The 22,230-nt window shown below is 39.3% G+C and overlaps 1 protein-coding gene across 16 annotated transcripts in view; it reads right to left on the reverse strand.

The window, feature by feature from the left end:
* Positions 1–22,230, reverse strand: part of NSMCE2 (NSE2 (MMS21) homolog, SMC5-SMC6 complex SUMO ligase) — a 222,642-nt gene that overhangs the window by 152,060 nt on the left and 48,352 nt on the right. For all 16 annotated transcript variants that reach the window (XM_082363137.1, XM_082363145.1, XM_082363147.1 and 13 more), the window contains exon 3: positions 22,120–22,226. In XM_082363137.1, the coding sequence (XP_082219263.1) occupies positions 22,120–22,226 (107 nt within the window). The remainder of the gene's footprint in view (positions 1–22,119; positions 22,227–22,230) is intronic.

The raw sequence follows: 22,230 nt of genomic DNA on the forward strand, positions 1-22,230 counted from the left end.
TGACTTCTGACAAAAACACTAAAGAGGGAACACTTCCTTGTTGAACATTATGACACATTGAATGGACTTCTCAGTTTGCCAAGGTGTTGTAATACACCATTACTGGGCAGCGGCCAACCAGACATGGAAACATCTTTCCTCTTTCAAGCCTTTCAGAAAAAAATTGAAAACGAATAAACTTAAACCTGTGAGAGAGTGCCATTGGTCTAGTTCTTATGGGTTGTCTAACAGATGGCAGTTGAATGAGGCAACCTGCCATCTATGTGCATCTGTTACTAAACATTTATGCTGTTGAAAATTACTCCAATAATTTCTCATGGCACCAATCCCACTGTAAGATTATGACCAACAGGAGTCACATATTTATACAGTACAGTAACAAGATTCCCATATTGGGGGGGGGGTGGGCTGGGGGCAAAGGAATCAAACTTCTGATATGTCTCTCTGGGCTTTGTTGCTGTTGTTGTTTGCTCGCTCTTTCTTTCCTTCTCTAGGCAGAATTCATATAAATATGCATTATTTATTTATTCATTTATTCATCCATTCAATAAATATTTACCAAATGCCTACCACATGCAGGCACTGTGCTAGGCATTGGAGATTCAATAGTAAACAGCCTAACCTGGTCCCTGTTGGTCTCATGGGGTTTGGGGTATAGTGGAGGAAAAAAGTACTATTCAAAGAGTCAAACAAATACACTATCACCAGCTGTGAGAAGTGCTGTAAAGGAAACGTATTAGATGGTAGGAGAGCATGTAACCACAGAAATATAGAGGACATCATTTCATAGGCAATCTTTTTATGCACTGCTCCATTTAAACACAGGTCATGCTGAGGGGAGGGTGAGATGAGGATTTTCACTGTTGTTATTAACAAACACTTTGCAATTGCACAAAATCTTTCATCTGAGTGGTTCAAAGTCTTATATACCCAAGTGTCATTATCCCAATTTGACAGATGTGAGCAACGGGCAGCTCACAGGTTAAGCGTCTTGCCCAAGGTCATACTGAGTCAGTGACAGATGGCTGCAACTCATTCAAACCCCCTTTCTTTTTCTCCCTTGGGACTTGCACATTTGGGACCTGTCTAGAGTGGGGGGAGTGAGGGAGGGGGAGGGGCAGGGGACTGTTTGAAGAGAATGAAAGAATGAATAGGGGCAGTCAAGCTCTAAGGGGGGGCTCTGAATTAGCTAACTGATTTTACCACCTTTCCTTACAAACAATAGTGCAGTCACAGGGGATTGGTTCCAGGAGACCCCACATATACCAAGATCTAAGGATGCTCAAGTCCCTTAGATAAAATGGCACAGTATGGTCGGTCCTCCCATTCTGCAGGCTTCCTTTCCGCAGATTTAACCAACTGCAGATGGAAATTTTGATCCACGGTTGATTGGATCCAGGTTGCGAAACCAGTGAATACAGAGAACCAACTGTGTATTTATTGAAAAAGATCTGTGTATAAGTGGACTCTTGCATTTCCAACCCCTGTTGTTCAAAGGTCAACTGTACATTTCCTGAATGCTTACTAGGACAGGCACCTGCTAAGCCTGACATCATCATCTCAGTTGCTAATCCCAACACCCCTTGGAAGTTTGTTAGAAATTGTTAGAAACCCCCTTTCAACTTAACTTTGCTTTGCATGTTCCTCCAAGTACCAACTCAGAATGAACTTTTATACCTCATCTTAATTTTATGAAAACATACTTGACTTCAGGCAGATATCCTCAACCTTTAGTGGTCATTTGTTAGCTCTCACGTGAAAAGACACTTATTCTGAATTTGAAATTGCCTTTCCTGTCCACCAAGCCTCTGTCATCTACAGAATTACTCAATGCCTTATTTATCATTATGGTATCTCACTCAAGATTTTAGAATAAAAAGTACAGCAATGGGTTGATGCTAATGGGATATACTGGTCTCACCAAGTAGTACCCCATTACCCAGAAAGATGATCTCCTAAAATGCTAAATCATCTACTGAAGATTCAGTTCCAGTGCTGCCTGGGAGACAGCAGCTCATGAGGTTAATGTCCCACAGGATGCCTGTAACCAGTAAATAATATGTGACATTGTTTCTCTGATAGTCAGAACACATGGACCTAGGAACCAAGGGATGAAAGTAGAATTAGCTGTAAATCTTCTCCCCCTCATCAAACCTAATGACCAACTTGCATTTTTTCTCCCATGGCTGCAACTTGAGTTCTGCTGGTCTAATAGTCTTAGTACCCAAGAGAAGAATGATTTCACCAAGGGACTCAACAATGCCTTCACTGATTTGGAAACTTAAATAGCAACCTAGTAATTTTGAGCTTCTCATGACACTGACCAGACAGACAAAAAGTGGGGTTACAGACCTGGTTGGGGCACTGAATCTGAATTATCAAGGGTAAACAGGATTGCTGCTACAGAGTGAGGAAAAGGAGGTGTGCATCTGGAACCTGGACTGTCTCCTGGTTTTGCCATGTCTAGTGGTAAAAAATAATGAAAGTCCGTAACAACTCCATACAGGTAGAACCATCAAGAACACAGATATCTCAGGAATGAAAGCCTAGGTGTTATAGCCAGATAAAAACCTACCTCATTCGGGAGTTGGGTGAGGGTGAACATGAAATGGGTATTGGAGAAGGGAGTTAAAATGCCAACTACGGTTCAGGACCAATAGGAAAAGCTAAGTATCCCGTCATATTTCTTCCTTGGTCTGACATGTACATATTTATGTTTTTAACTAATTCCTCCCTTTCCTTTCCTCCTAACATTTTATAAAAAGTAAGCTGGTGGCTCACTAGTTACAGAGTACCATAATGGAACAGTATGGACATAAAGGAGTAAGTGTGGCCCAAATATCCTAGACTTGGAAACAGTAACTTAAGACATTATATCTTTCCCCCTTTGGGGGGGAGACAGAGCATATTTTTCACTTTTATGAGAGAGGGCTGCACTATGTTAGTAGGAAGCATTTTCTTGTTGCACGGTTTGCAAGATTAAGTCTGGAAGGAAATCGTATACAGAGGCTGAGCAGCCATACTGGTCTAGAATCTTTTGAACCTTTCCTCTGTTTGGGGAATTTCCCACCTTATGAGTGATACCTCACTGGGGCAGGAACCAGAAATTCACTTTCCCAGCTTCCCTGAAACAAGAACACAGACATGTCAACTTGGCCCTTGGCCTGTGGGACTTCAATTCTTGAGAATGACATGAAGGAGGTGCCTTGGAACCAGATTACCTAAGGATTTAACCTTTAAATCCCAGCTCTGCCTCATACCAGCCGTGAAATCTTGGGCAACCTCTCAGAAACTTGATCTCCCCATCTATAGCTCCACCAAAGTCTTTGCATTGTCATGAATGCTAAATGGATTAATGCATTTAAAGAATTTAGAGCTTTGAAACGCAAATACAGTAGCCACTAGCCACATGTGGTTATTCAAACCTAAATTAATTAAAATTAAATAAAATTTAAAATTTCGTTTCTCACACGGTCACATTCCAAGGGCTCAAAAGCCACACGTCGCTAGCAGCCACCTTTTTACAGTGCAGATACAGAACATCTCCATTACTGCAGAAAGTTCTACTGACAAGTGTTGACTTACAGAATACTTCCTGGCACTCAGTAAGCACTCAAATGATAATTGCTCCTATTATTAATAACTAGTATTGCTATCATTATTATTATTTTACATTACATCCCCAGAACTTATGTATCTTACATCTGAAAGTCTGAGCACTTCTGAGCACTTTCACCCAATCCCCCTCCTTCGTCCCCTCCCCTCGCCTCTGGCAACCACACTATCATTATTATCACAATAGCAAGTTTAAGATACAGCTGAATTTAAAATCTAATGGACAAGCAGTTAAATGTGGTCTTCTAATAAGAATTAGCAGAGTATCAGTAGCAACAACTGCTCTCAATTTATAGTTTATTATGGGCAAGGTACTGAGCTAAGCACTTCACAGGGATATTTTATTTAATCTTCCCCAAACAAACAAACAACCTGAGTGGTAAGAACATCCCTATGTTACAGATTAGGAAACTGAGGAAAGGAGTGGTGTAACTACAAGCACAGAAAATGCTCATCAGTATGGGATCTGGGACTCACTGGATTGGCAGGTCTGCAAAACTACTAAATCCATGACAACTTCTTCTTAGACTTCACTACAGAGTTACTGAGTGCCCACTAGGGGTCATGCACTGCGCTAGATGCTGGGAATACAGTGGTAAACAGAGACCAAGGCTCTGCCCTCACAGACTTTTAGTTCTAGTTGAGAAGAACGGTCAGAAAAGAAAAGATATAATTAGCTGGATGGTAATAAGTGCTATCGAGAACAGTTAAACAGGGTGGGGTAGGTGAGCTCCTGTATGATGGATGGTTAGGGAAGGCTTCACTGAAAAGATGACATTTGAACAGAGACCTGAAGAAAATTAAAAAGGGCAGGGTGGAGTGGTAGGAGATGAAGTCAGAAGTGACTATGGAGTAAGGGGGGCCAGACCAGGGAGGCCAACGTGGGGCCTTTAGCCTCTAGGCTAAGAGAGATGGGAAGGTTTTGAGCAGAGGAGTGAGAAGACCTGGTTTTCTTTTTTAGAGGATCACTCTGGCTATTATGATGAGAATAGATTTTAGGGGAGGAAGGGCAGAAGCAGGAGACCGGTTAGAAGCAGACCAGTTAGTAGGCTACTGCAGTCATCTAGGCAAAAGGAGACAATGGCCCACATTAGGGTAGCAAGAGGTAGCAAGTAGCAAGAGGTGGTCAGATTCTAACTATATTCTGAAGGTAGAAACAATGGGCTTTATTGATGAACTGGATATGGGCTGTGATACATTAAGGAACTTAGGACAACTTTGGGTTTGGCCTCTCTAGATGAAATGGTACAGTTGCCACTTCCTGAGATGGGGAAGTCTGGAGGAACAGCTGGTTTTGGAAGGTTAAAAGTGAAATGCCTATGGGAATGAAATGAAGTGGGAATGAAAAGAAGACAGCTGTATATCTGAGACATGGTTTTGGAGAGAAGATAGGGTTATAGTTATAAACGCTATGAAAAACATAGCGTTTTTCATAGTGTATGGTGTGTTTTTCAAAAGTGTATGGTGTATGGTGTGTTTTCATAGTGTATGGTGTGTTTTTCAAAAGTGTATGGTGTTATGAGAGCACAAGATACATTTGGTGGACAGAGACCGGGTGATGTCAGGGAGGGCTGTTGAAAAGGAGCTAGACTAAGTTTATGAAGGGCAGGAAGGAGTTAGCTATTTGAAAGTGAGAGAAGAGCACTCCCAGCAGAAAGAATCATGTGTACTAAGCCCAGAAGCAAGAGAACATGCCAAGAACTAGCATAAAAGAATGGCAAAAAATGAGGCTACCAAGTTAAGCAGGGTTACAGACCAGGTAAAGACGTTTGAATTTAATCCTGAAAGTAATAAGGAATAAGTGAAGAGGGCAGAGTTGTGAAAAAGGCAGGCAAAATAATCAAATTTCCAATTTAGAAACAGTTTTTGGGCTACTAGCTAGAAAACATACTAGAAGAAAGCAAAACTTTATGCAGCAAACTATTCACGGGAGACTGGAGATTGTGAAAATGGGGATGAGGTAGGCAAACTCATTTGAGAATCAGTAAAATTTGGTGACGCAATGCGAGCTATGAGGAGCCAGGAGAAGTGGGATAATAACCAGGTTTCTGATGTGGGCAACTGCGGGGAGGATGTTGCCATTTCCTAAGTTACAGAATCTCAGAAGAAAATCAAGGGCAAAACCCTCTGAGCCATGCTGAATTTAAGGAGCACACTGAAGCGAGAGATCAAATAGATGATTGCATTCATGTGTGTGATTCTCAGATGCATGCTCTGGAATGGAAATAAGGATTTGGGACTCGGCCGCACAAAGACAGTAATTCAAGTTAAAAGCTCAGGAAGAGAGCGCAAAGAAGACAAAAGAGTCAAAGAACAGGTAGGAATACCAAGATTTTATGGCTGGAGAGGTGAAGTAGGGTCCCCCGGCAGACTCTGCAGAAGTGGCCGGAAGCAAGAAGAAAAGTCAGACATGTGTTGTCATGAAAGTTAAGGGAACATAACAATTCAAAAAGGAGGGAGTCCTCCATAGTGGCAAAGTCAAATAAGAGAATGACTGAACAATGTCCTCTGGATTTTTCACCAGGTGTGTAACCTAGGGCCATCCCCTCAACTCTTTCAGCCTCAGCTTCCTCATCTACACAAGAATGTTATGGTACCCGCCGTACCCAGTTGTTGTGAGGATACATGGTGATGCATACAAGGTACCTAGTACAGTGTTAAACACACTAGGCACTTAAAAGAAAAAAAAAGCTCTATTCTCAGTGCCCCACATCTTATGTGATGTCAGACAGGCAGGTCGAGGTAACAAGGAGAAAGGGGGTTGAAAGCATGAAGCCACATGGAACCAATGGCCTCGGAGTGCACTATGCATTTTGAAAAACAGGAACGGGGAGAAAAGAACTACAGTCTTTTTCCTTTTCTTCCTCTCCTCTCCCAATGTTTCCTTTCTCCGCACTAAATGCAGTTTATAACGCAGAAATTCCTGACAGCCTGTCAAAGGGACCTTTTAAGCATACCTTAGTATTTACACAAAGAACTGTGTTCAGTGTAGATATTTACCACAATCATCATGAGTTTGTGACACAGATGTTATATTCTTAAGAAGGGTGGCTTAAACTCAGGAGCAGTCCCCAAATAAATAAATGAATAAATGCTCTGTAGAAACTAAATCTATCGATTAGTGATTTCAAAATTTCTTCCAACAGTTTTTGACATGATAAGCCAGGTAATGTTTATCAAATGAAACATTCTAAGTACATGATTAAGGAGACCTTTGGACAACCAAACTGACTTTCAGGTTAGTTTCGACACTGACAAAATGATAGTCAAGGAGAAGTTTCCCAGATGGCCTATACTTCCCTGTCAAGGATTAAGGTTCTACCCTTTCTTGCTCTCACCTCCTCAAAGGACATGGAACTGGGAAAACTGTCCCAATGTTTGCTTCTCTAATGGAAAAAACATGTGCTTCACAAAAATGAATTTCACTGATTTTTTTTTTTCATATCTAAACTATTCCCATCCTTCTAGCATGATTTCTTTCAAAACCTCTTTGCTTTAGGACTGACTTAGCAATTCTCTCAATACAGCTCTCAATGCACAAAGCCTGTATTGTATAGCCCCTCCCCTACCTGCTTATTTTCTGTTACATCCATCAAAATCAAAGCTCCTAAGGAAAGTCCTAAAGACTGGGGATCTTGATTTTCTTATACTCATTTAGATAAACTTTTCCATTCAGCTCAGCAGTGGTTGGTGACACTGAAGCTTATTTTGCTTTAGAATCTGAACAATGAAAGAAGTATCTCTTGCTCCAGTCTGTGTGTGTGTGAGTGTGTGTGGAGGGGAGACGATAGGGGAAGGGATATACACACTTGGTGCTCTCTCTCCTGAAGAAAGCTAAAGACCTGGGAGGAGAATGGGGCAGCAGTGCTCAGTTTCGTGGAGCATTCGAGACCAGAAGACCAGCCTTTGGCACCTGGGCCATTGAGGAGTACCCCAGCCATTACACGCTTGCCGAGGTGAGGAGAGGAAGAACTTCTCTCTCACGTTCCATGTCTTTCCTGGGTCCTCCAGTAACTCCCTCCATGAACTAGAGGGTCTGAATAACCAAAGGAACAAATTCACCATTTCTGTTGTAACCAAAGAGAAATGCTAATTGTTTTCTTCCCTCTGTTCTTGCCAAGTTTCCATCAGAAAACCCATTTAATGTGACTATAGGGCCTGAAAAAGAAATAAGCAAAATATCTATTTTTGCTTATATCTATTTGCTTACATCTATTTTGCTTATAACTATCTATATCTAAATGTAAAAATATCTATTTTTATGTTTTTAAAAAATCCATAAGTTATCTTCTAACATTCTGATAAACAGTAAATTTGATTTCAAATCCCTTGTCTTTATATCATACCACATATCCATAGCACAGAATGAGGGCAATCCAAGGATACAAGGCCGGATCCTTCTCTCAGTTATCACATCTCACCCAACACAGTAAAGACTGACTGTGGAATTACTAATAATCCAGCGGTTTATTAATGCTCCTTATCCTTTATCTACTCCATTCATTCCCATCTAGCCACCTATCAAATTCTCTGATGTTGCCTTCTCTATAATTCATATGGCTTCCTTTCATTTGAAATTATTTCCCACTACTAAAGCTATCAAACTGACTTTCACCTTCCATTTTGTCACCTATGAGAAAAATTTCCTGAGTAAATGAATTCTCTCCATCTTATCTAATCAAAAGCCACTGTACCACAAGAAAAAAACAATAAACAGGTGCTTCATAGTACATAGAGCACTTTTGAGAATAATTTATATAATTTGATTCTCACTGCCCACAGAGAGTAAATATTTCCTTGAACCAAACACCGAACAGATAACAAAGCTAAAACTACAAGGTGGCCACCAAGTCTGAAAGCATAGACAATACGATTTCATAATGGGCTATAATATTATATCATTAAGCCATTTATTGCATATTCACCTATGTTTCCAGACTTGGTGGCCACCCTGTAAAACCCAGATCTTCTAGCCATAACCTGTTTTCCTTGATCCCCTGCACGTTCACTCTGAAGCACTAAAGAAGGCAGCAGTCAAAGGAAAATACCATCTTTAAATTGGATGATATTTAAAAATTTATAAACCAGGTTTCACAGTCTGTTCTCCAACTTAACTTCACAAACGCATTGTGCACGGAGATTAAAAGAAGCAATTAATATTCTCTCAATGCCTACTATATAAAACCTCACTTCCTGTGAGGGCACACGTAGTTAAGAACTTTACCTACATTATCACACTTAATCCTCAAAATAGTCCTGTGAGGTATCATTATCCTCTTTTTACAAATAAGGAAACTGAAGATTCTAAGAGGACAGGTCACTAGCCCAATGTCACACAGTTAGGCAGTGGAGGAGCAAGGATGAAGCTACGTTTTCTGATTCCAACTGCAGTATTATTTCCACTACCCCAGTGAAACATCCTTTACATGTTCCATAAAATGCCACTTACTGACCATTTCACTGCCTTCTTCCACAGAGAGACTTCTTCCTCACTGCTTCTAAAAACTAATCATGAGCAAATCTGCAGTCTAAGCTGGCAAGAAGAAAAAAGTTCCTCAACATTGCCTGGCACATAGCAAGCACTAGAGAAATGTTAGCTAGGCTTCCTATTATTATGGAAAGACTGACTATTCCATCTTTCAATATAACAGTTCCATATAACAATATTCTTTTCCTCAAGCAGTTCTTTAATACTAACAGAATCCCTCCCTATGCATGTCAAATCAGTGTGAAGAGTCATTTTCATTCAGACTAAACTTTTACCTTTGGGAAATTTACAGTTAGATATGTATAAGATCATAAGTATATTTTATAACCAAGACTACAGAAAAACACTCTTTCTCCCAACTAAAACTACAATTCAAAGTGAATTCAACGAACTACATCTTTTTTTATATATATATATATTTTTTTTTTTAAGATTTTTTTTTTTTGATGTGGACCATTTTTAAAGTCTTTATTGAATTTGTTGCAATATTGCTTCTGTTCTATGTTTTGGTTTTTTGGCCCTGAGTCATGTGGGATCTTAGCTCCCCGACTAGGGATCGAACCTGCAGCCCCTGCATTGGAAGGCGAAGTCTTAACCACTGGACTGCCAGGGAAGTCCCACTACATCTGTCTTGAGGCATGGAGATGTCATGAAAAGAGCCTTGAATGACATATCAAAAAACCAAGATTTAATCTCACCTCTTAAGACTAAGCATGTGACCTGCACATGACCCTTAACCTTCCTGAGGCTCAGAGCCCATCATCCACCTTACCTAACTTGGAAGGTTACTGTGATCATTAAAGAGGTCAGGGATCCCAGAGGGCTCCTCATCCCTTACCTAGGGCAAAGAAAGTTGGCTTCAGATTCTTTTAGTCAAAGGGCCAGGGGACTGAAGTAGAAACCGATATTTCCAAATTTGGTTTAAGTAAACCATCAACAGCCTGTAGGCAAATATCAAATAACTGGGGAAGCCAGAGGAGAAGTGAATTCACTATCATCCAATAGGCTAGGTCCTCCAGAACATCTGAAACACCAAACTGAAACCAATACCACAAACGGGCTTTGTTACAGTTTATAGAAATTGGATCACAATGAACTATTTATGATTATATCATTTTTTAAAAAACTGGCTAGCCTGGAAACCTAGCCACTGAATGTTATTTCTATGGGAAACTGTATTTCATGATTCAATTCAGAAATCCAAACACTGGGAATGTATCTTATCTCTTTCCAGTTCCAAGAGCTAACAGAGACTCCCTTCTGATCCTCTTTGGCATATTCAGGCAGTCTCTTTCACTCTTCGGGCCTGTGGCCATTCAGATATGAGATGTCAGATGGGGACAGTCAGGACATAATAACTATATACCACCTTTCCCTTTTTTTGGGGGGGGGGCAGTATCACAACACATTCCTATTTATAATCTCATTTTATCTACAATTGCCCAGTGAGGTAGGTAGGGCAAATACCATTATTCCTCATTTTAGAAATGAGGAAGCTGAAGCACAGAAGTTTCCATGACTTGTCCAAGGTCATAGCCTGGCAGAACAAGGATTAGAAGTCAGATCTTTATTTCCCAGCCCAACGCTCTTATCAATGAAACATGAACTGCTGAGAAAAGGGGAGAAGGAAGTGAAGGTGATTGTGATTTACTGAGATTTCTTGACTAATTTCGTCTGGCTTTGTGAATTTTCATTAATTTCCTTCTTCATTGTTGCCTGATGAGTTAGTCACTAAAACCATAAGATCAGAAAGTATAAATTGTTTTATATTATTTCCTCATTGTTACAGATAGATGTTCAAGTTTAAGTGTTTCATAATAAAGTGACTCAGAGACTAAGCAAGCCCAATCTACATTAGTCACTTGTTGAACTGTTACATGAGATTTCTGCAAAACTCTTGGGGCCGGGGCAGGGGTGGGGGGACAGAAATAAGCATTTACCAAAAGGATGACTAAATTAAGGACAAAAGGTGAGTGTAAAACTTACACATTTTTTCCTTCCAGTTTAAGCTGTGGCATGAGAAAATAAACGCGAGGAAACAAAACACAAGTCACCTATTACCATTTATTCTGAATTTAGGAGGTTTAGAAGAGTTCACCAGTTTAAATCAGCATGTGGTGGACATTTTTGAGAGAAGAGAAAGAAGTTAAAAGTTAACAGGACAGAACACTGAGCCTTTGCCTTTATATAGCACTTCTACCTCTCAAGTGCTTTCACATAGGTTATCTCATTTCTTAATCAAGAACTTGCTCTGTCATAGGTAGATGCAGATATTACTAGGTTCATTTTGCAAACGTGCTTAAGGTCAACACAGCTTTTCAGTAGACAGGTGTAGAAAAAAACACAATAATTAAACTGAACAGTAACACCAAACAATTTACTACGGTAATGGGATCATACACACTTTACCTTACAAAGCCAAAACATTTTCATTCCACATTCTGGCAGAGCAATACCATTACTATTATAGAAAATGTGGCATGACATATTCTAATTTCATCTATATTATTTATAGGTGCTTTAAGTAATACGTTAAGTATTTCCTCTAAGAAAAAATTGAGCATATGATATTTTTGCTTAGGCTTTTTAAAACACTGTGTAACTACACCTCATGAGCCATATTTAATTTCTGATTTTGTAAGAGGGATGCTCTGAATACACCCAGCATTTAGTCCATTTAGAGCTCTGATTTAGCATTTCATGTGGTTTTACTGGCTTCTGTGTCATGGTAGGGGCTAAAATAAACCTCAGGGTGACAGAGAGTAACCTGATGGGTGGAGAGGGTTTGCTCCTCACTACCAGTAACATTCCAAGAATCACAAATAGATGAGACAATTGGAAGGCATTGAAGCATGTGAGACCCCAGCGGGTCAGCCAAGGGGAAAGTAAAAAGCAAGCAAGTCAGGACGTCTGGAAATCAGTCACGTGATGCAATCATATTAAACTATTCCTGGTTACTGTTTTCAATTTTAAGTAACAATGACTTGGTCTTTTTCTAAATATCATTTCCTTTTTTCTAAAATTAATTCATTAATTAAGTTTTGGGGGGCTGTGCTGGGTCTTCGCTGCTGTGCGCGGGCTTTCTCTAGTTGCGGCGAGCGGGGGCTACTCTTCGTTGTGGTGCACAGGCTTCTCATTGTGGTGGCTTCTCTCATTGTGGAGTACGGGCTCTAGGCATGGGGGCTTCAGTAGTTGCAGCATGCGGGCTCGGTAGTTGCAGCACGTGGGCTCAGTAGTTGCGGCACGTGGGCTCAGTAGCTGTGGCACGTGGGCTTAGTTGCTCCACGGCATGTAGGATCTTCCCGGACCAGGAATCGAACCCATGTCCCCTGCATTGCCAGGCGGATTCTTAACCGCTGGACTACCAGGGAAGTCCAAAATATCATTTTCTATTAGAAGATAATTGAATGATTATTTTAAGATGAAATAAAGGAGAGAAGAAATAATTAAATTGATATGGTGAGGACAGCACATAAGGATTTTCACTATTTTAAAGAATCCTATATTATGTGACACAAATTTCCCTTTAAAAAAAAAAAAAGAGGATGGGACTTCCCTGGTGGCGCAGTGGTTAAGAATCCATCTGCCAATGCAGGGGACACGCGTTTGATCCCCGGTCCAGGAAAATCCCACATGCCGCGGAGCAACTAAGCCCTTGCGCCACAACTACTGAGCCTGTGCTCTAGGGCCCGCGAGCCACAACTACTGAAGCCCCCGTGCCTAGAGCCCATGCTCCGCAACAAGAGAAGCCACCGCAATGAGAAGCCTGTGCACCGCCAGGAAGAGCAATCCCCGCTCGCCGCAGCTAGAGAAAGCCTGCACGCGCAGCAATGAAGACCCAATGCAGCCAAAAATAAATAAATAAATAAATAAGGAAAAAAAAAAAAGCCCAAAAAGAAATGAAATTTCAGAAAGTTCAAGTGGTTAAAACATCAGGTTGGCCATGACACAAAAGAATGAAAGTCACTATTGCTAGAAGCTTGATGCTTTAAGGGAGAAACAGAATAAAAAGAAATCCTCACCATTCTCTCAATGACAGTTCACTGGGCACTGGCTCCACTTCAGAATGGAAGAGCTTTCCTTACCAGTACAACTGCAAACTCACACAGGGCTTGAAAAATTAAATTCATTTACAGTCTCTCCATTTATACACTTTCTTTTCTTTCATTTGTCAACGATTCATACAGATTACACATTTGAAACAGAGTTGACAACTTGTATATGATACATTTTTCTCTCCCAATATTTGTTCAAATGGGTGCTACTAATAAACAAATATTATTTAAAGATGGAAATGTAAGTGAAGAAATATTTCTCTCTGTGCACTTGGGTATATAATTATGCTACTTATTGAACTATCTTGTTTACATCTTTAAGTAATTTTTGTTTACTTTAGAAAACATCAGATGTTATTCGTGAATTACCAAAGTTTTCACTTAGTTGTCTGGTCCGTATCTCTAGTGTGGCTCCCCCTCCATTGCCATTAACTACCATATGTTAAAGGGAGCAATCTCTTTCTCATTGCTACAGACAGAAGTAGACTTATTGATCAGGGGACTTCACATCCAACTGGCCAAATGCCACGCATCTCACTGGCCTGCTCCCCCATATTCTGCCCAATCCTTTCGGCTTACAACACTATGAGCACCAAGTTCCCCCCAACATCCCGCCCCCATTACCAGAAGACTCCTTCTAAGGAAAGAAGCCCTTCCTTCAACCTCTCAAGGACATAATCATCTCTGCCCTTTCCCAGTGGTTTCCTGCAGCCTACTCTACCCTCTAAATTTTAACTCAAATTTCCTCTTCAGATACTATTTAAATTTGATCAAAGGAAATGACTTCTCCTTTACAGAACTCTCTGGGCAACTTTATAAATGAGTCTTGACAGAACTGTTTTAGGTGCTTTCATGCTATCACTTTTCATCGTTTCCAGACCTCTCTGACCTATATTCTATCACCCCCACTTTAAGAAGAAATTGAGGCTCAGAGTTAGAGGGTAGAAAAGCCGGAATTTAAGCAAAGGCTCTTCTCCCTTACTCTGAATTTCTTAAGCATGTTTTTATTGTCTGTGTCAAACTATTTCACTGTTAGTACTATTTTGTAGCTATTTTATATACACATGTCAAGAGGCTTTTGTATCTTCATTAGACTAAGCATACTATTGGCACTAACTGAACAACTTAATTATGAGATTAATAAACAAGCAACTGCTTTCAACTCCACACTTTGCAAATGCATTCATTTTACAGTGAATCTTAACATTTGGTGATCCATTCCGTGGTTCAAACTATTTTCCCATCTCTCTTCTGCAGTTAGCCTACACTCTTTCACTGCCCATGAGCACCACTGCCAGATGGTGGGGGAAGGCCAACATCTCAAGATCTTTAATACTTATCAAGTACAGTGAAAAGTTTGACATGGAAGGAGGATCAAGTGATTATCTAAAATAAGGGTTTGATGCTACATATGGACTATGCCCAACGTCAGAAATAAGCAGGAGTTTGCCATATTAAAGAACATTCACATCATTTAAATAATTCAAGTGGGACTTCCCTGGCGGTCCAGTGGTTGAGACTCCGAGCTCCCACTGCAGGGGGTGTGGGTTCGATCCCTGGTCGGGGAACTAAGATCCCACATGTCGCGTGGCACAGCCAAAAAAAAAAAAAAAAAAAAATTCAAGGAGTTACCTGCCAGAATTGCCCGGTACCACTGAGGCCAGGGTGTTCAATAAGCATTGAGTGTTGTGCTGAACCAGGTCTTTCAAAGTCTGTATGCTTTTTTCTGTCCACACTGCTGCTGTGTCCTTTCTACCTAAACTATCCCCTCCTCTCTTCATTTCCTTGAAAACTTTTCCTTCTCTCCACTTTCCTGAACCAATACCCCACACGGGGGGTCTTGTTTGCTTCAAAGAGAGATAGCCAAGCAACCACTGAAGGTTTTTAAAAACTTTTCCTTCCTCTCTTTCACTGTTGGAATAACACATAGTCTTTTCAGAGGCCTGGCCCTTTCCCTGATCTTCTGCATAGAAACATCTTGTAGGTCCATTTCAGGTAGGGGGTTTGATATACTCCCCAGTTCCCTGGATGCCACAAAATCTCTACCACAAACTGCTGAATCCATCTTTTAGCCTCTACTGTAAGGTACGGGGATTGAGACTATAGAAGCATTTTCCAAACGGGGTTCTGTAGAGTGCCAGTGCTTCCCCCAAAGAGGTTTTCAAATAAGGTTAGGAAATTACTAAATATCCCTCCTTTGGAGAATCACAATGCATAAAAGCATATTAAAGGCTTTGGAGTCTTTAAGGAAATTCTTTTAATCAAGCACTCCCCAAACTTATTTGACCACAAAATCCTTTTTTCCTATTATACTTACTCACATCCTGATTAATTAGTATTACAGAGCAAACTTCTGAAAATGCTGCATTAGAGGCACATTAAGACCCAGTAGACTGTAAATGTTTTTATAATTATGAATAAAATCCAACACTTAGTACCTACAAAACACGAAGATGGATTTCTATAAACTACCCATGATAAGGAGTCTTAATATGGCACAAGACCAGAATGTTCACCTATTAGTAGCTACTTCACTTGGTAACCTAAGAGATTTATGTCTGGATTCTTTCCTATAGAGACAACTCAATTAGTGAAATACTATATCCAGACTTAACTCTCTCTGTTAGCATTAGAAAAAATGCTACCAAACACAACCTTGATTTCGGAATAACTACAGAGGGAGTTCTAAAGGAACGGAATAGAAATTAATTACCAGTAATCACACATTCCAGGGCCAAGAGGCTGAAGAGTGAATACCTACGTGAACTTTTTTTCCCCTGGTTAATTTCCACATCTGGGCAATATTCCTAGAGATGAAAAGGCTTATATGTGGAGCATCTGTTAACTTTAACAGGAAAGGTGTTAAGAGACCACACACCATCATGGAGGGCGGGCAGTGGAGAAGAGGGGGACTCCGCAGTACTTTCCCACTTGGCTCCAAGAGATTCTCACTAATTCCACTGTCCTCTCTCACCTTCTTGCTATTCTGCTGACAACAGTCATTTCTCTCATGCTCAGGAATCTTCTGTCCTCAAATGTCATAATCCCAAACAAATTCACCCTCCTTCCTCTTTTGTCAATGATTCACAATGTGAGGTACATTCTTAGATGCAGTCAGAAGATGGTGATAGCCAATAAATCACATCCTCTGCCCTGGAACTTTCTTCCGATACTATAAATTTTTAGCTTTTTAAATGAGAAATGCTCCCCAAATCTGGTATAACTAAAATAGTTAACTCCCAACTTACAAGATAGCTCATAAGATTTCAAGTTAAAGCAGAAGATGTTAAGGTAACTTTAAAATAAGGTTTACAAAAGGCAAAGCTTACCAGCTGATGAAGGGTAAAGGGTGAAGAGGCATAGGGAAGTGATATATTAAAAACATTCTAAACTAGTTGCATAATGTCAAGGCTGAGGTAAGCTATACCTTTGACCCACCTTGTTCTTTTATTATATCTAAGATTGTGTTGGTTTCAACAACTTATGTGACGTATATTTCCACTCTTCTAACTCTCAACATACTAGTTTTAAAATGCAGATTAAATGTTCAGGTTAGCTTAGCAAGTAAAAGTCACAGTACACAGGAGATATCCATGAACAGATTTATAAGAAACAACACAAGTAAACCGATCCAGCAACTAATTGTCCCTGTTAGGTTAAGAAGAAAAATATCCTCCCTCCCTATGCTTTTGGTAGGAACTGTTATAAAAAACTGATTTAAAAAACTGCAACAGGGACTTCCCTGGTGGCACAGTGGTTAAGAGTCCGCCTGCCAATGCAGGGGACACGGGTTCGAGCCCTGGTCCAGGAAGATCCCACATGCCGCAGAGCAACTAAGCCCGTGCACCACCACTACTGAGCCTGTGCTCTAGAGCCCGTGAGCCACAACTACTAAGCCTGCGTGCCACAACTACTGAAGCCCATGCGCCTAGAGCCCATGCTCTGCAACAAGAGAAGCCACCGCAATGAGAAGCCCACACACCGCAATGAAGAGTAGCCCCCGTTCACCGCAACTAGAGAAAGCCCGTGCAGCAACAAAGACCCAACGCAGCCAAAAATAAAAATAAATAAATAAATTTATTTAAAAAACACACACACACACACAAATATGTGGCAGCAATCTGATTTAAATGCTTTCAAATCTTAGATAATCTATAAGATGCATGTAGCCCAAAAAGAGTAGTAGAAGAAGGTGAAGAAAATACAACACTCTGGATTTTCCATAAAGTAACATGCTAAAGTAGCACCTACTAAAAGAACCATATACAGGTAAAATCTGACAATTCTTTTAAGATTTGAAGTTTGTTGCAGTAAAATTGCACAATTAAGTATCACGATAAAAAAAACGCAAAGTATAATGTGAATCCTAAGCTTTAGTTATTTTTGCTAAACTCTAGGACTAGACTGCTCATCAAAAAGCACAGAAAATATATATTTTACCACTGACTGCTAATAATATCTGCAACTAATCTGAACCTGTTAGGCCATTTGTCATTTAGCTTCAGGGGACCCATCCTTTCTCACTATGAGAATTAACACTATAAAAAAGCTGCGAAGACCACCCCAACAATAGTGGTGGACACTTTATCATCTCTTATTTGAAAAAACACATACCTGAGAATAGATTTGAGGATTCCTTGAATTAAGCTGGTGCCCACCCTCTGGAATCTGAAGCCCACGATGGACTCCACGTTTAGTTTAAAACCATCACATAAATCCAGAACCAGAAATACACAGCACACAGTATTACCACTGTTTATTCAATACATGATAAAGAGTCTCACTTCAAGAGGGATAACCCATTTGACCAGTGAAATGGCTTTAGAAGCAGAATATTGGTAATGAAATTATTCTTAAATCAACTACTGCCATAACTTGCTTTACTAAGCACAGTTCCTGGCACATGGTAGCCGCTCACATCTATGGATGAATGAATCCTCGACCAACCTTAGGTAGGTTACTCAACTACTCTATAGACTTTAAACTTTCTATGTATAAAAGTCGGCTTTCTCTGGCTTAATTTTCTCAAATTAAGTCTTTGGATTGATCAAGGCACTCTGAAACTGATGAAAAAAAAAAAAAGATGCTTCCATTTCATGCAAAAGTCACATAGACAGGGAAGTTATATATCACGATCCCCATGTTGAGGCTCATTTGACTTTCATCTTAGATTCAATTAGATTCAATATCACTTCATCAGGAAGGAGTCCCGTAACCACCAACCTACTCCCCCCGCCAGCAGAAATGCCCCGAGTTATTAACTCCTTGAAAACTTTATTTTCCCTTTGTAGTACACAGCACAACAATTATTAAATAACATCTGTATTGTTCTTTGTTAAATGTTTGCCTCCATCTCTAGGCTTCAGACATTCTGAAGGTGAGATCATATGGGCTTTGCTGATTGACCTCCTCTTTCTTGCACCTAGAAGTATCTGGCACACGGATGTTTAGAAAATATTTGTTCAGTGAATGTTTGAGAACAAAAAGCCAGCCAATTGTGCCCCTTCAAGATACTCAAATAATAAAAGCTTAGAAATCAAGGAAGGGAACGTTAGGTCATCAAAAGCTAATGTTCAGAACATCACTCTGTTCTCAACATGAAACTGAGAGAAGTTTTTCCTCAGCAGTAACAGCAATAAAAGAAGTAAGTGTATCATAGCATATCTATGTGCCATTTTATAGCTTTCAAAACACTTTCATCACGTGTGGTCTCATGACTGAAAGTCTCCAAAGAGTTCATACAGACTTTCTGTTTACGGTTCTACATGCTTTAAAGAGTTGTGACAGGTATATAACACATTTATCCTGAAAGTTTTTATAAATAACTTATAGACTGTCTGGGAATTTTTTTTTTCCCCCCTTAGGTGCTCACTGCTTAATATTCCCTCTACAAAACAGCTGGGACAAAGTCCCATTTTTTTTTTTTTTTTTAAGTTTCAGAGCACTGAAATAAATACTGATTCCAAATAAAGTCTTCAGACATTGTAGAAAATAGCAGCTCTATTTTCTTAAAGGACAAAGAAAGGCAATCTGAGAGCTTCTGTTGGATGCCAAAGGGACCTCCCAGGGATTGTTGGTAAATTGAACCACACCTAAGGTTCCAAAGTAAACTTCTAAAACCTTTTCAGCGGTGTATAACCTTCAGAATTCTGTGAAGGTGAGAGCAGGAGCGAGATCTTTATTTAAATGATAAACTTTAATGCTCTTTGATGATGAAAAAAATTTTTTTAACTTTCTATGACTATATGAAAATTCATAAACAGAAAGACCACGGGGTGGATGAGAATCTTGGCAAATGATATAGGAATGGAAGTACTGCAGCTCTTAAAAATCTATGACAGAGCAGAAGTGAAATGAGACTCAACAGGGGTTCCTACTTTCTGTATTCTTTCCTAATAATCTGACTTAAAACAATTTCTTTGTTTTAGAGATCATAAACACCTCATACTGTAAACTTTACCAGCTTATATCTAATCCTATATGATTCCTGAACTCCAGAGGAGGACAGGTCAAAGCCAATAAAAGTTTTATTTCAAAGCCCTGAAATAAAGTGAGCAAAGTACTTGTTAAGAAAGATCCCGTTCCACCTTCCTCAGGAGTATGTTTGGAAATCTGGGTTTGTAATAACATAATATCTTTATCGCCATCAAATTTTATGAATGTCAAAGTGTTTGATACACAATATCTAATCTGATTCACATAATAATCTTGTGAAATAGGCAGGCCAAGAATCTTATAGATGAAGAACACGAGATTCCAAGAGGTTAAGTTTCTTGACCCAGGATCATAACTTAGAAAATGGAAGCACCAGGGTTGGAAGAATTTCTGATCCCTAGACCACTGCTATTTCTATAGCATAGAACAGCTATACCATTCTGGCCTCTCTGAATCTGCTGTTCATTCTCTACTCCTCATCAAAACAGGCAATAAGATAGCAATGTCCATAAATGTCCATACTATGTAAAGACTACATAGTATATAAAGAGAGTAAAATATTCCCCTTAAAATAATGGTCATATCCCCACTATGTCCCTATATAGTTTTAGGTCTTAGAAATCTTATTAAACTATGATTTGCTATTCTTGGTCTCATATCAAGCTTATACAGAGAGCACAACTTTGCATGAGAAAAAAACACAATAAACATGTGTTCTCTTATTAAAGACCAGGGACCTTCCCGACAAGCATTAGAATCACTAAATCCAAGTTACTCCATAGTCTAGCATAAGGTTAAGGCTGAAAAGCTGGATAAAACTCCAACTATATTCTTTCCTGATTAGTAGGGTGGGTGTAATGGGATGAGGCCTCAAGATGAAAGAAATGCTATTAACTACTGAATGTGCGTGAGGGTGAGGGTTGCTTTTTCTTTTTTTTTTTAATGAGTGACTCAGTTTTTTGAAGGGGGAAAAGTCCAATTCTTCACGTAAAAATACCTTACGTATCTGTGAATCCTAGGGTTTAATAGAAAAAAAAAAAATCCACATTAAGTTCTTCAACTTCCAAAATCTGTTTTCTTATCTATAATGTACATTGTGCTGTTATATTTGCAAAACAGCAAGGTTAAAGATAGGAAAGCCTATCAAATAACCTCCATAGAATGTAAGGGTCAAGGCAGGATTGATCTATACAATAAGCCTAACTCTGATCTTTGGTAACGAAAAAACTTTATTCTATAAAGTCAGCCTCGTTCTTTTAAGGCAGTGGTTTTCAACCTTGGATACATAACAGAATGGGTTTTTAAAAAATACTGGTGCCCCAATCCTTCTCCAGATCAATGAAATCAGAATCTCTTTAGTGTAGGGTAGGGACTGGCTGGTTCTAGGGGTCAGCTGGAGTTGAAAACCTCTGGTCTAAGTGCTTTGCTATCTAGTTTAAAGAATCTAACATGACATCATTTTCATATTTTCCTATGGAAGGAATATTCACAGTCCCAAGACAGTCACAATGGTTAGAAACACCAGAATTGTACAAGTTGAATGAGTGTATTACTTGGATATAAGCAGACATTCTTAAGTTAGTCACAAATGCTACACTTAATAAATATTAACCATTAAAAAAAAAAAAAAACCAGAAAAAAAATTTTAAAGAAAGAAAAAAAACAGAAAAACTGCATATAACCATGAACATATATACTCATTTAACTATAGCTTAAGTATTAAACCATATTCAAAAATTTATCTCTCACTGAATAGTAGCCAATCTTGTAAAACATTTTATTTTTGGAATTTTCCCATAGATATAAGTAAGAAAAAGCAAATAAAGAAACCAGAAGTACAAGACATCCTATTACACAGGTATATGAAATCAGTTCAAAGGGGAGTTTCCACTGCTCAGAGGACAAAGCACTTCTCAGAAACATTACTGCAATCATACTGCTCATTTCTTGCTCAACACAGTACTGCTGAAAAGGATGTTGCTATGTTCCCACCTTAACTGCCTTATGTGTTGTTTCTGTGACATGCTGGAGCCAACAAAGACAAGTTTGGCTTCTGGAAAAACCAAGAGGCCACGCTTCTTCATTTGTAACCTTGCTCTAAAACCTCTCCCTATTATCTGATTCTATGAATTTTGCAATAGCTGTATATTAGTTAAAGCTGGAGAATGAGTAACTAAACCTGGTCTAAATTGTATGCTTAAGCAAATATAACAATAAAAACAAGTCCTACGCAATTTGTAGCATTTTATAAAAAACTACTCACATTTGAAGGAGGCTTAGACTAAAAAATTCGAGACCAAAAAATGCAAGGAAATCTAAAACAGATTTAATATCCTAATTAAACCTAGGTGACCTATCCAGGAAAATATTTAAGATTCCTATTCTATGAACTTCCTGATTAAGAAGAGATTAATAGCTACTACAGTAAGGATAAGAAATTATTAAAGGTTAGAAAAGAATTTTGATTTGTGTTTCTAAGTCAGTGAGCTGTAACCAAATATAACCAGGTGAGTGGTATAAACTTACATGTTTTATTGTAGATTGAACAGCCTTTAAATAATGGTTTAGTTCCCGATCCATCATTGCAAATTCAACCATTGCCTTATCCATACTGTATTCACTACTCACTTCAGCTGA

The sequence above is a fragment of the Balaenoptera borealis genome, assembly GCF_965194805.1.
Source record: "Balaenoptera borealis genome assembly, chromosome: 17".
In the NCBI taxonomy this organism is placed as follows: domain Eukaryota; kingdom Metazoa; phylum Chordata; class Mammalia; order Artiodactyla; family Balaenopteridae; genus Balaenoptera; species Balaenoptera borealis.